General features: G+C 38.3%; 1 protein-coding gene across 15 annotated transcripts in view; it reads right to left on the bottom strand.

The window, feature by feature from the left end:
* Positions 1-8,964: 8,964 nt before the first annotated feature.
* Positions 8,965-15,794, bottom strand: part of TAB2 (TGF-beta activated kinase 1 (MAP3K7) binding protein 2) — a 93,308-nt gene continuing 86,478 nt past the window's right edge. For all 15 annotated transcript variants that reach the window (XM_016956449.4, XM_009452188.3, XM_054686402.1 and 12 more), the window contains one exon: positions 8,965-11,010. In XM_016956449.4, the coding sequence (XP_016811938.1) occupies positions 10,868-11,010 (143 nt within the window). In that variant the 3' untranslated portion in view covers positions 8,965-10,867. The remainder of the gene's footprint in view (positions 11,011-15,794) is intronic.

Here is a 15,794-nt window from a genome sequence, read left to right as displayed (position 1 = left end):
AACAAATAAAGACCAATACAGCATAACAACTATTTACAGAGCATTTCCATTGTATTAGGTATTCTAGGTAGTCTAGAGCTGATTTAAAGTGCAGGGGAGGATGGGCATAGGTTATATGCAAATACACCACCATTTTATATCAGGAACTTGAGCATCCGAGGGTTTGGTATCCATGGAGGTCCTGGAATAAAACCTCTGTGGATTCCGAGGGATGAGTGAATATTTTAATGGAAAAGATACTTGAAAATAGAACTAGAGGTGGGCAGCTCCCTGGAGAACATCTCTTTAATCCAAGCTGTGAGGAGGCCAGAGGCCATGCCTGCAGGATGTCCATCCCTGACGCTGGTGTCCCTTTATCGACCATCAAATGGTGGTTGCATGGGAGTGTGGGCACCATTAGGACAAGGCAGCTCTTTCCTACCTCAAAACAGTGATCCTCAGCAAGGACCGGAAGACCAAAGTACCAGGATGGCACGGATCTTGGTGTACATATGGCAACATTCACTTGGACACTGTCAGTGGGTCACACTGAGCTCCCTGAAAGAAAATGATGACAACACAATGCTCCTAACACAGGGTGACCACAAGCAATTATCCTTCTTAGCATTAATTCAGTAGTGTTATGGTTGGAGAAGAAAACCATGCAGATATGTGGTGATATATTATAGAGGAATTGGCGTATATATTACTAGTATAAAGTAAGTTTTAAATAAAACCGAAGTTAGCAACAGTATGGGTAATGGAAACTATCACACAGGAGGGCGTCTCGTAGCTTTGGCTTTAGATACGACGAGGTTCTGTTTCACATCTGATCATTACTAAGGGAGAACCTCGTGGGTAGCTTGTTTTGTGTTCTGCTTTTCCTCTCGTTTGTCTTTCTCATGGATGTAAACACAGTAAATGTTTCTTCTCCTAAATATTTTTAAAAACATTATTTTTATTAATTTTTTTGAGACAGGGTCTCACTCTGTCACCCAGGCTGGAGTGCAAAGGTGCAATCTCAGCTCACTGCAGCCTTGACCTCCCTGTTCTTAAGCAATCCTCCTGCCTAAACCTCCTGAATAGCTGGGACTACACGTGTACAGGTACACTACGCCTGGCTAATTTTTTTTCTTTCTTTTTTTTTTTGTAGAGATGAGGTCCCACTATATGGCCCAGGCTGGTATTTGTTCCTTTTTACTGCTGAGTAGCATTCCAGTCTGTAGACACACGAGCATCTGTTTCTCCATCCACTATTGATGAACATTTGGGTGGTTTCCAGTTTTTGGCCACTATGAAGCTTCTCTCAACATTTAAGTCTTTATATGGACTTATTTCTTCATTCCTCTTGGGGAGATTATCCCCAAACTTTTCATGGCTAATTTTTGCCCATTTCTTTAAGTACACTCTTACTTGTCCTCCACAGAATGTATGTTTTCCATCTTATCTTCTCCAGCTTTTAGCCAAACAAGGTTACCTGCAGATCCCTATACCACCCCTAGAGTTTCTAAACTCCACCATGGCTCACACTGTTTCCTGTGTCTGGAATGTTTCCCCCTCTGTCAGAGTCTCACCCACCATTTCAGTCTCATCTCAAAAGCCTCCTTTTCATTAATTGTCCCTGACTCAACCACAAGAAATTGTCTCTCTTCACTGAACTTTGTAGCTTTTTGTACAGCACCTGTCCACAGTTAATCTCATTATTAATAAGCGGTAGTTACGTTCTATAAAGTCTCCACAAACACTGATTTAGCAGAGTGAACAGCGACTTGCTCCTAGGGGAAACGCAGGGTTAGGTTCCCACGAGCCTCTGCCCACGATATTTTCACCAGCCCATCAATACATGGCCTAGTTTTACGTGTTTCTGTTTCAAGACACTTTATTCATGAACACTGAACTCATAACTAACAGGGCTACAGCTCGCGCATGAACAAAGCTCTCTAACACATGTATTTTCTCACTAAGGCCCATCCTGGCATTCTTGGGCTTAGAACACTCGACACCATTTCCGCACAATGTTGAGGGCATTTTAAATGGCAAAATCACCAATACAAATGCAAAAAACGTATCCCTAAATAGACTGCAGACAGGACACTTGGTTCACAGTACAGGAGCTGACACAAGAGGCAGACCATTGTGTAGCTTGACCTGAGATGGGAATATGACCATTGGGTGACTCAAGTTTGTCACTGTTCTACCCATATCTGCAAAGGACTATGAAAGTGCCATGACCATTTTTAGCAAATAGGGAAATTCACAAACGAATCCACAGATAATGATTGACTGTACTTGCATGCTTATTTCTCCTTTATAAGCTCTAAGGTGGTGACTGTCTCTCGTGTCATCAAACACACTGCCTGACCTATGGCAGGAATGTGATACTGAAAAGCATTTGGGGAAAATCATAGAAAAATTAAGCTAGACCCTGTCATCAAATTTATAACGTAACATAAAATTTGTTGCCCACCTACTATGTGCCAGACCTAAGCTGGAAGCAGGGTATAAAGCAGTGAAGAAAATGAGAGAATGTGGCTAAGATTAGGAAGACTAGCAAAAGGAGGAAGTAGCAAATTCAAAATGTGAAATTTTTGAAATATAAAGATGATTGTGCAGATTGAGAACTGATAAATTACTATTGCTACCTTAGAACAAACTGGAATCAAAAGGACAAAATGACAGTTGGCCTAAGGTTTTCAGTGAGTACTACTTATTCTTTACTCGTTTCCAAATTTGGGAGCCCCTTGTTTCTTGTAATGTGAAGCCAGTAGTTACCTGTTAACTGTTAGCATATTAATAATAAACAGTAGAGGCCGGGCGCAGTGGCTCATGCCTGTAATCCCAGCACTTTGGGAGGCCGAGGTGGGCGGATCACTTAAGGTCACGTGCTCAAGATCAGTCTGGCCAACATGGTGAAACTCCATCTCTACTAAAATACAAAAATTAGCTGGGCATGATGGCAGGTGCCTGTAATCCTAGCTACTCAAGAGGCTGAGACAGGAGAATCGCTTGAACCCAGAAGACAGTGGTTGCAGTGGGCCAAGATCGCGCCACTGCACTCCAGTCTGGGTGGCTGAGCTAGACTCTGTCTCAAAACAAAAACAAAACATAATAAACAGTAGAAAAGAAAGAGATTGTGGTTAATAAAGAGAGCAATACAGGTGGAAGTTTAAAAATCTTTGCTGTGTGTTTTTGTCATTCGATATTGAATATAATCATGCTTTGAGATACTTCATAACAAAAATCACCTATTATCATTCACTGGAATGGAAACTGCATATATTGCTTCTCATTCATTACCTTAGCAGAGCTTGGTTGTCTGGGTTAGCAAATTGGTGTTCTAAGATGTGTATGCTGTTTTATTACAAAAAGAATTTGGCAGTTCAGCAAAAGGGCATGTGAAAGACTTCTGTTAAAAACCAAAAGGTAGTAGTTAAGACTTCAATTCAGATTAATAAAATGTGGGCTTGTTTCATGTCACTCACTCTCAGGCAATGTGTTGGCTATCAGACCCAGTGGAGTTTAACCAGTGAGAGTCCCTGCTCTCCGCTGCTCATCCTTTAGTCAGAAGCCTGTCTCTTCACCTTTCTTGGGAAAGAAGAAGACAGGATTTTTACATACTTTGCATTTAATTTTCTTCTTTCTTTCCTCTTCTCTTGACCAGTGTTCTCCAGAAAAATATTCTCCCATGTCCCTCTGCTTCAATTTTGAGGGAAAAAAAAAAAAGGACATTCATTATGTCTAAGAAGAAGCCACTCAAACACTTTGGTCCATGAAAAAGCAAACTTTAAAATTTGAAGTAAAGTTAGATGTAACAGAGGCCTCAGGTTGAAATGCCAATTTCTGAATTTTCCAGAATATCCACAAAGATCTCTACTTCTTCATCCCCCTCTGGCACCACACAGAAGATACCAGAAACATTATTTTTGAGTTTCATTGTTACATTTATCTATCCCAATAGTATGATTGTGCCTTATTTCAGTTTTCCAAATGCAAAGCGTTCCAGCTAATTAGTGGGCTGGCCTGGGAACCTACTGCTTCTAATACTAGTTCTAGGGGAAAATACATACTACATTCAAAATGGCTGTACCCACTGGTTAACTTGAATAAATGTTAGAAATTAACTTGGCCTTCATGTTAAGAGTCGTTATCATCAAGTCTGGGTGCGGTGGGGCACGTTTGTAGTCCCAGCTACTTGGGAGGCTGAGGTGGGAGAATAGCTTGAGCCTAGAAGTCCAGGATGGGCAACACAGTGATACCCTATCTTAAATAAAAAATCATCATCAACTACTGACCTTTTGCCATGTATGAAGTTATTTGCTATGGGGACACAAAGACACACCTGTCCTGACAGTCATACCTTGGAGATATTGCAGGTTTGGTTCCAGACCACCATAATAAGGTGGGTATCACAATACAGTCAGTCACATGAATTTTTTGGTTTCCCAGTGCACATAAAATTGTTTACACTATTCTGCAGCCTATTAAGTGTGCAATAGCATTATGTCTAAAAACAAAATGTACATTCCTTAATTAAAAATACTTTATTGCTAAGAAATGTTAACAATCATCTGAGCCTTCAGCAAGTCATAATCTTCTTGCTGGTGGAGGGTCTTGATGGCTGCTGATTGATCAGGGTGATGGCTGCTGACCGATCAGGGTGGTGGCTGCTGAAGGATGGGGTGACTGAGGCAATTTCTTAAAATAAGACAACAATGAAGCTGGCTGCATCGACTGACTCTTTCTTTCATGAAAGATTTCTCTGTAGAATGTGATGCTGTTTGGTAGCATTTTACCCACAGTAACGTGGAGTCAATCCTCTCAAACCCTGTGGCTGCTTATCAACTAAGTTTATGTAATATCCTAAATCCTTTGTTGTCATTTCAATAATGTTCACAGCATCTTCGCCAGGAGGAGATTCCATCTCAAGATACCACTTTTTCTCGTCCATTAACAGCAACTCTTTATTTGTTCAACTTTGATCATGAGAGTGCAATTCAGTCCCATCTTCATGCTCCACTGTTAATTCTAGTTCTCTTGCTATTTCCACACCTGCGGTGACTTCCTCCACTGAAGTCTTGAACCTCTCAAAGTCATCCACGAGGGTTGAAATCAACTGCTTTCAAACTCCTATTAGTGTTGATATTTTGACCTCCTCCCATGAATCATGAATGTTCTTAATGTCATCTAAAATGGTGAATTCTTCCCAGGTTTTCAGTTTACTCTACCCAGATCCATTAGAGGAATCACTATCAATGGCAGCTATGGCCTTATGAAATGTATTTCTTAAGTGATAAGACTTCAAAGTCTAAATTATTCCTTCATCCACAGGCTGCAAAATGGATATATTAGCAGGCATGAAAACAGAAATCTCCTTGTACAACTCCCTCAGAGCTCTTGGGTGACCAAGTGCATTGTCAATGAACAGTAATATTTTAAAAGAAATCTTTTTTTTTTTTTTTTTTTTTCTGAGCAGTAAGTCTCAACAGTCGGCTTAAAATATTCAGTAAACCAAGCTATAAACAGATGGGCTGCCATCCAGGCTCTGTTGTTCCATTTCTAGAGCACAGACAGCGTATATTTAGCATAACTCTTAAGAGCCCTAGGATTTTTGGAATGGTCAATGTGCATTGGCTTCAACTTCAAGTCACCAGCTGCATTAGCCCCTAACAAGAGTCAGCCTGTCCTTTGAAGCCAGGCACTGATCTCTCTTCTCTATCTATGAAAGTCCTGGAGGGCATCTCGACACCTTCTTCCACTTCAAGGCTGTTTCATCTACATGGAAAATCTGTTTCCTGTAGCCACATTATCTTAGTTTGATCTTCTGGATAACTTGGTGCAGCTTCTATATTGGCACTTACTGCTTCACCTGGCACTTTGTTATGAAGATGGCTTCTTTCTGTAAATCTCATGAACCAACTTCTGTTATTGTCAAACTTTTCTTCTGCAGCTTCCTCACTTCTCTCATAGAATTGAAGAGTGTTAGGGCCTTCCTCTGGATTAAGCCTTGGCCTAAGGGAATGTTGTGGCTGGTTTGACTTTCTATCCAGATGATTAAAACTCTTCATATCAGCAATAGGCTGCTTCACTTTCTTATCACTTGTGTTCACTGAAGTAGCACTATTAATTTCCTTTGAGAACTTTTCCTTTGTATTCACAATGTGGCCGTTCGGTGCAAGAGGCCTAGTTTTCAGGCTATCTTGGCTTTCAACATGCCTTCCTCACTAAGCTTAACCATTTCTGGTTTTTGATTTAACGTGAGCGATGTGTGACTTTTTCTTTCACTTAAGGTTAGAAGCCACTGTAGGGTTATTAACTGGCCTAATTTCAATATTGTTGTGTCTCAGGGTATAGGAGGCCCAAGAAAAGGGAGAAAGACAGGGGAATGACTGGTTGGTGAACAGTCAGAACACACACATTGGCTGGGCGCGGTGGCTCACACCTGTAATCCCAGCACTTTGGGAGGCCGAGGTGGGCGGATCACGAGGTCAGGAGATGGAGACCATCCTGGCTAACACGGTGAAACCCTGTCTCTACTAAAAATACAAAAACTTAGCCGGGCGTGGTGGCGCACGCTTGTAATCCCAGCTACTTGGGAGGCCAAGGCAGGAGAGTCACTTGAACCCAGGAGGTGGAAGTTGCAGTGCTCCGAGATTGCACCACTGCACTCCAGCCTGGCAACAGAGTGAGACTCCATCTCAAAAACAAACAAAATCTCTCTCTCTCTCTCTCACACACACACACACACACCAAAAAAACCACGTATTATCAAGTATCAGTTAAGTCTCACACAGACATTGTTCAAACGTCACTTAAGCCTTAGATGGATATGCTTCATGGTGCCCCAAAACAATTACAACATCAAAGATCACGGATCACAAATCATAACGAATATAACAGTAATGAGAGTTTGAAATATTGTGAGACTCATCAAAACGTAATACAAAAGACACAGAGGTACATGCTGTTGAAAAAAATGGTACCAATACATTTGCTCAATGCAGGGTTACCACAAACCTTTAATCTGTAAAAAACACATCTGTGAGGTGCAATAAAGTGACACACAATAAAACAATGTATGTCTGTATCTAAGTGGAGAGGTCAAAGTAGCAATGAATGCCAAGTAGGCAGAAAATATAGCAAGTGCTATGAGAAAAGGTGCGGTTTGGAAAGGTCTCATGATGGTGACCCTTGATTGGATCACTGGAAAGTTAAATTTAAGTACAGAGACAAAGCAAATGGCATGGACGAAAGTACACTGGTGGGGATGTGCAAAGCCTATTAAGGGAAGTGATTAGACCAATTTAGTTTTAAGAGGACTCTGTTGGAAAGTAATGATCCTGAAGAGACAGGTAAGGAACAAACAAGTCTTACCAGTAAGCTCAATGAACAATGGGGAAATAATAAAGATTTCTGAACAGGACTGTGTGGGCATAGTGTTATTTCTGTAATATACTGTAATCTAGCTGCAGTGTGCAAGGAAAGAGTAAGAACTTGGAATCAATTAGGTCACAGTGTGAAAGGGACGAAACCTATCAACAATCCATGGATGAGTTCAAAGGTGAAAATTAAAAAAAAAATATATATATATATATATATACATATATATCTGGAGCCAGGTGCAGTGGCATGCATCTGTAGTCCCAGCTACTTGGAAGGCCAAGGTGGGAGGATAACTTGAACTCAGGAAGAGGCCAGCCCAGGTAACACAGCAAGACCTTGTCTCTAAAGAACAAAACCAAAAACCACTGGAAAGGATTTCCATGGTGAAGATACCGCAGTCTTTGTTCATGGCTATGAGGATCAATAAACACTTCTGGCATAAGATCAGTAAGCTGTATTGGTTCCGCATCATGTCAGGGGAAGGCTGCCCTCAGAAGAGGAAGAACGGAGTAAAGAAAGGAATCTGTGAAGAGGGAGGCACTAGAGAGAAGTGTGCTTTGGGTCCATTTTAGGCTTAAAACAAATATGCAGACATGCAAACACTAGAGTAAGTTCTTTAAGTGTTTTTCCTGGAAAAATGATTTGTTATACTCCATCATAAAATGTACACTCTTTAGACAGCTGAACATATAATACAAATATAAACATACCTGATCTTCAGGTCAGCCTTCCAAAGTTTTATAATCTTTGCAAAGCTACCAACCTTTGACATTAAGAGGGAAAAATTCAATCTCAGTGATTGAAACATTAAATTCTGATCCATTGAGATGTCCCTAGACCAATTCAGATAAATAGCTAACTTACCTGTTAATACTGTTGAGAGAACAATACTTCACAACCCATTTATGTAAAAAGACGGCCCACTTTTAGGACAATGCAGTTCCTAGTCAGAGAGAAGGGGTTGGCTCAGATAATAGTTTCACATTAATCCTTACAACACCCTTGTGAGGTGGGTTTAGCATTAATCTAATCACCTTCGTTCGACAAGGAGAGGCAATACAAGCAAGGAACTGTCCCAGGATTACAGAGTAAATCTAATGAAGACATCTGAAATCACAGCATTTTGGGAGGCTGTGAGCCGATCACTTGAGGTTGGGAGTTCAAGGCCAGCCTGGCCAACGTGGCGAAACCCTGTCTCTACTAAAATACAAAAAAAATTAGCCAGGCGTGATGGCGTGTGCCTGTAAACTCAGCTACTGGGGAGGCTGAGGCAGGAGAATCACTTGAACCTGGGAGGCGGAGGTTGCAGTGAGCCGAGATTGCTCCACTGGACTACAGCCTGGGTGATAAATCACATTTGTCTTTAACAATGGGGTAAATTTTGAAAAATCCAAAGGAAATAAAAGGGAAAACTATCATAAACTATGAAAAAAGAAGTCTAGGGAAATTGATAAAAACAGTCCAAGAAATGCAGCTGAGTGTCATAATGTCACAAGGAGACTCTAGAGAAGAAGTTTTCCCTGATTTCCATTAATGCTTAAATGATCTGCTGATGTATAAATTATCTCCTGTCCCACAAACTGAAAACAAGTCACAAAATCCACATTAGAATATAAGTTTTTTAATTTTTATAAATAACTTATCTGTTACAAAGATAGTTTACCCAGCTAAATCACAAAACCATCAACTCAAGATATCCAAATTACGTTTTATTAATAAAACAAGTAAAAACTGATTTATCAATCTTCACATAGAACTGCAGATGAAGCTGAAAAACAAGGCCTATTTTAAAAATAAATTGCATCAAACATAAGGGCTTTGGGTCTATGGTTTAATTACCTAGGATTGTCATATTTCTTCCCATATACAAAATGCAAAGCCTGAAAGTTAAGGCTCTGACATTCATAGAGATCAACTGTAATAATCCCATTTAAAACACAGCCACTTGCAAACATTTACAGTGGGTGGTAGTCTATATTATCTTCCATCCTTTGCTCTATTTCAGCACTTCCCTTAGCCCCATTCTAAGCACTCATATAATTTCATAATTCTGTCTTTTTAAATGCATACTGTTATTTCTTTTTCTTGATTTCATTTAGTTATATACATTCCTGATCATCTGAATATTTATTTTCCTTACAAAAATATATCATCAAAATAAAGAGATGCTTGAGGTTGCTTCAGTGTTCAAGTTTGCTTGTTTTTCTTTTTTTCCAGCTTTTCTTCAGTTGTCCTAAATATGGCTAGCCTTGTTTTATAAATACACATGATACTGTCACCAAGTCAGCATTAGAAATGGACTGCCCCAACAGTAAAGCATTTAAACTTCTCTCCAAAAAAAGGGCTGTAGGTACTGCTGCTGTTGCTGGTTTTGAGACTGTACTTTCCCAATAACAATTGCTTGTGCAAGTTCTGTGGGACACCAAGCAGATGAAGCTTAACCTTGTTGTTCTGTCAGTGGGTTAAAAATATCTTGTTTTAAGCTTCCCTGTGGAAGACAAACACTGTGTTGTGTCACCCACTGCTCAAGTCAGTATTTAATGTGACCTACAGACATCACTTCTGTAATATCATCTGCAATTCACTGTGCAGCATCTGCCTGTCTTCACACAACATTGGAACTCATGAGGGCAAAGTACAGAATAAGTAGAGGAAAGTTATTCTGTGCATACTTTCATCTCATTAATGCTTTTTTATTTTAAGGCATTGTTCCTCTCAGGTAAGGCTTAAAAAGGGACATGATCGTGCTTAATTACTAAAAGGAAAAAAGAAAATTAGTTAACAAAAGGCTATTACACTATACATATAGAAATATAAGAAAATAATCAAGAAGAAAAGAAATCACTTAAAGCAGACTCGAGAGATCTGTACAGTAGGAAAAGCTTTGGGGTATTTCACTGCACATTTGTACAGACAATGCATGCTGCTTTCCTTTGCATCTTTAGCCCCTAGATGCTGGCTTCACAGAGTGGAGACATGTTCAGGGAAGACAAAGACAAGGCCAAGAGTACCACAGATTTCTGAAGTTCTTCCCCTATCCAATGGCACTATGCGGCAGCAAACAGTTCTTAAATAGTTAAACCTTGTTCCTTTTCTTCGTGTATGTAGTGTTTCACTGAAAGCTTTACAAATAAAACAAGCTATCATTCTATTCCTTCCTCCTGTCAAAATTCAGTAGTGACATGAGGGGAAAAAGGTATTGGGAACACCTAGGTGTTAACATATTGAGAATTATCCATAATGGGACACTGGTAACACTGTACACAGTTAGGCAGTGGGCAACCAAGTCTTTCAGCAGATTACTTTTCATGTGATGAATTTCAACTGCTCATGACATTATACTGAGGTATTATTAGCTCTGTGGGCTGACATTTAACATTAGCACAACACCATCTTGTCACACCTTCAATTTGACAAAATCCTATGTAGCAGTGAAACTTTTTCCCGATGACAGACTAGTTTCTTGAACTTTAGATGTGGTTTTAGAGAAGATACAGGGCCATTTGGCTCAGAAATGCCTTGGCATCTCACACTGTTCACAGCGAATTAAGGCTGGATGGTTCAAAAAAGTACAGGCAGTACAATTCCACTGAGCTCCCTCATCATCTTCTGTGTCTTGAGTCTTTGGTGTTTTGATGATGGACCTTTGATCTGTAAGAAAGAAAAAAATTATTTTATAAGTAAAAAATCACAAAGTCTAAAAAATTACAGGCAACTTTAAACACCATTTGTAGTGCACAGCCTGATGCAGCTTGCTCCCCAAATGGGGCACCTAGCTGACACTGACACACATGCTTGATCACTACCAACCTCTATCTAGTTGGCACTTCTCCCTCTGGGAAATACAACATGAACATGATGTAATCACCTCCAATCTCCTTAAAGGAGAAAATAGCATCATTACCTACAATTTATAGTAGAATAAAGGGTATCTAATAGCAAAGATTCCCATAATACCACTCAAGATTGTAAAAAGCTGTCCTACTGCAAAACAATACTGTCAGTGTACGTAAGTCTCATTAGAGTTTCGTTTCCCACTGCAGTAGTATTTATATTTGTTTTCTACCAGAAAGGGCAGTTTTTTTTTGTCAATTCATGTTCTCTATCTGCCAAAAATGTAAGCCTTGGATGACACAAATAAAATATAAACTAGTATCTAACGTCTTATCCACAGACTCTGGAGAAGTAAATCTATGTAAAAATTTTACCATACTTTATTTTTAAAAACCACATTTGGTATGGTAGAGTAGAAAGAACACTAGAATTGAGAGTTGTGAGAATGGAGTTCTGTTCCAGGCTCTGCTACTAATTCCTGAATATTTTGCTCTGTGATCTCAGATAAATCATATACGTTCTAGGTCTCTTTGTTTCTTACTTATAAAATAAAGGTCACTGGAACTCTAAGAGACCAATGTTCTAGAATGTTTATATGGATAGTGGTATCTTAAATACAGAGAATAATTATATTCCTCAAAGGTTATCTCTAACAAGCGATTACATTTATAAAACTACTTAAAAAAATTTGGGTCCCATAATGAAATTAGAACAGTATTCCTACAAATTAATTTTGGGAAGTTTAAAGTAAAAGGAGCATGCATTGTTGAATTTTTCCTGTCAAGGTTATTAATTTGAAGAATCAAACCTATGTTAAAACAATGTATATTAATATGCAAATTCCACCTACCCTACTGATAACTTTTCTATTTTAAAAGAGAGACTATTGTAACAAGTAAATAAAAATATAGAAGTCAAATTTTATGACAAATTTTAAATAATTAAGTGATATTTGGTACTTTGTACCCCTTTAGCAGCACCTTTCTTACTCATTGTACAGAAATTTTCTTGCTAAGTCCTCAACTTTAGGTGTTGGCTTTCCATTGTCAAAATTTTTGCCACATGCACAACCAACTTGAATGGTGTTTATACAGTATTTCCCCCAAACTGAATAATTTTAAAACAAACATCGAATTAATTCTTATCCTAAGTAAAAATATCTAAAAAAATCAAGGGTCTGACAATACCAGTTACTATGCCCTGAAACAACTGAAAAGAAATACAGTTTAAAAAACTTTGACTTTTTACCACATAAAATCATCTCACATTCCACATCTGGGAAACATTTTATAGAATAATTGTTTTAATCTGGGGATCCATCCTACTTACTAGAATTTTGGTCTCAGGCATTAGAAAACATTTTCACCTGACATGTTTTTAGTAAAACCTTGTTGATTCTGTTTAACTGCAAAGGTTAAAATTTTAGGAAGAGTGACCATAAGGAAGTCCCTTTTTACACTTCAATGTATTATTAAATGCCAGCAAATTTTTGATTATTTAAGTAATATCTAAGGCAATCAATAAGGGATCTATAAAATTTTTCTTAAATGAAAAATCTCCAGTGGTTTTCTTATAATCTCACTTGGTAAACTTAGAATTATGATTTTTTTTTAATTAGAGGTGTTCAGAAACTAAATAACCAAAATTGGAAAAAAGAGGAAATTAGATCACAAACAATGGTCTAAACACATTTAATTTTAGCTGTTAAAAAAATCTCTACATTATGAAGCAGAACTGACTTCAAGGACTAAACTTCTATTCATGAAGTTAATGTGTATTTTAGCTCTATTGCAAAAAATTATTGATTCCTTATTTCTCCCAAAACAGCCAGCATACAAACTTCTATCTTTCATGTAAAAACTTTTAAGTAATGGATGTTTTTATTGGACCTTTCTTACTTATTACGGAAAATTTCAAACATATATAAAAGTAGAGAGGACAGCAAAATGAACCTTCATATACTCATCCCACTTCAACAACTGTCAAGACCAATTTTATTTCACTTATGTGAAATAACAGATTATTATTATTCTGAAGTAACAGATTATGTTGAAGCAAAAGAGGAAACTTTTCATAAGAAAAAATTCTTATTTTTCAAAAAGAGTAGGAAGATTATACTAAGGAAAATCATTCAGTGTCTGAAAAACACATCTTGCATATTTTAGAGTTAGTGCTTATACCGCTGTCATCTCTACTGCTTTATTCAATTAACATCCAAATAGCATCTAGTCTCTGAACATTTGCTTACTGTGTCAAATGCCCTAATCTCACTCTGATCCTCTGTAATAACTTTTCATTGTATTCCAGCTATATTTAAAAACATTTAAATAAAATATGAGGACAGAGCTACACCTAATTATACATAAAAATGAAGGAGGCTGGGTGCTGTGGCTCACGCCTGTAATCCCAGCACTTTGGGAGGCCGAGACGGGTGGATCACTTTAGGTCAGGAGTTCGAGACCAGCTTGACCAACGTGCAGAAACCCCGTCTATACTAAAAATACAAAATTAGCTGGGCGTGGTGGCGCATGCCTGTAATCCATCTACTCGGGAAGCTGAGGCAGGAGAATGGCTTGAACCTGGGAGGCAGAGGTTGTGGTGAGCCGAGATTGCGCCATTGCACTCCAGCCTGGGCAACAACAGCGAAACTCTGTCTCAAAAAAATAAAAAATAAACAAACAAACAAACAAAAATGAAGTAGAGCACAAAAATTAGAATGTGAAAGGAGAATGTGAAAATTCTTGTAACAAACTAAAGACCAGTAATATACTAGTTCTTCCTTGTTTCCATTTCTTTTTCTTTTCCTGCAATAAAACTTTATTGACAAAAACAGATGGCAAGCTGGATTTGGTCCATGGGTCACTGTTTGCCAGCCACTTGTCTAAAACCCAATTTAACATGGTATTCCTACCAGTATGTAAACGTGTGAACAACTGCCTGATTCATAAAATGTACTAATTTTGTTTTTCTCAACCTCTCCTTTTCCTCCCCTACGTAAGGCACTGAATTTCTCAATGACAGTAACCATACATTTTTTTAGGGTGTCCTGTTCAGCTTCACAGGAAAAATGTACATTTTCCTATCCATAATTCATACTTTCCTAGTCCTACAAACCTTAATGTTTCTTATGAAGGAAGAAGTAACACAAATAATTTTTATCTCTGAAGACATTTGAAAATACAAACATATGGGGAACAAATTGTAAGTCTGGAGTATTTGTTGCAGCACACTAGTGAGGATGATGTAACACTATGAGTGCTGACCTGATTCACCACGTGTTTGCTGACTTCCAGAATTTGTGTGAATGAAAACTTGTTTTGCTGTCTTTGTTTTGTTTCCCCCACAACTTTATTGATGTATAGCTGACAGTTAAAAATTATAAGCTGTACAACTTGATGATTTATGTATATACTGTGAAAAACTTATTACAATCAAGTTAATTAACATATTCAGCACCTCATATAGCTTATGTCCCCGCCCCCCACCGTGGTGAGAACACTTAAGATCTCCTTTAGCAAATTTCAGTTATATAATAAACTACTGTTAACTACAGTCACGTTGTTGTACACTAGCTTTATCTATCTTATATAGTTGAAACTCTGTACCCCTTCGACCACAATCTTCCCATACCCTCTTCTCCCAGCCCCTGGTAACCACCGTTCTGCTCTCTGTTTCCAGGAGTTTGATATTTTTGAATTCTACATATAGGTGAGATAATGCAGTATTTGTCTTTCTCTGGCTTATGTCACTTAGCAAGACATCCTCCAGGCTCACCCATGTTATCACAAATGACAGGATTTCCTTCTTTCTTAAGGCTGAGTAATATTCCACTGTGTGTGTGTATCTCTCACGTTTTCTTTATCCATATACAGAAATTTATGTTGTTTTCATATTTTGGCTATTGTGAATAATACTGAAAGGAAAATGAGTGCAGATATCTCTTTGAGATACTTACTGCATTTCCTTTGGATATATGCTCAGTAGTGCGATTGCGAGATCATACAATTTTAAAGTTTTTGAACCTGCATGCTGTTTTTCATAATAGCTGCACCAACTTACATTCCCATGAAAGTGTACAAGCGTTCTCTTTTCTCTATGTCCTCATCAATGCATATAATCTTTCACCTTTCTCACAGTAACCATTCCAATAAGTTTGTAAGGTGGTATCTCACTGGGTTTTAATTTGCATTTTCCTGATGATTAGTGAGGGTGAGTACCTTTCAATATACCTGTTGGCTATCTGTATACTTTCTTTTGAGAAATGTCTATTCTGGTTCTTTGCCCATTTTAAAATCTGGTTATTGGTTTCTATTACTATTGATTTGCATGAGTTCCTTATGCATTTTGAATATAAACCCTTTAGGAGTTATATAGTTTGTGAATATTTTCTCCCTTTCTGAAGGTTGCCTTTTCACTGCTGATGATTTCCTTTGCCGTGTAGATGCATTTTAGTTTAATGTAATCCCACTTGCCCATTTTTGCTTTTGTTACCTGTGCTTTTGGTGTCATATCCAAACTATCACTGCCCAGACCAGGTCAAGAAGCTTTTCACCTATGTTTTCTTCTAGGAGTTTTATGGTTTCAGGTCTTATGTTTACATT

The sequence above is a fragment of the Pan troglodytes genome, chromosome 5 (assembly GCF_028858775.2).
Source record: "Pan troglodytes isolate AG18354 chromosome 5, NHGRI_mPanTro3-v2.0_pri, whole genome shotgun sequence".
Taxonomy (NCBI): domain Eukaryota; kingdom Metazoa; phylum Chordata; class Mammalia; order Primates; family Hominidae; genus Pan; species Pan troglodytes.
This window is presented reverse-complemented; position numbering and strand designations above follow the sequence as displayed.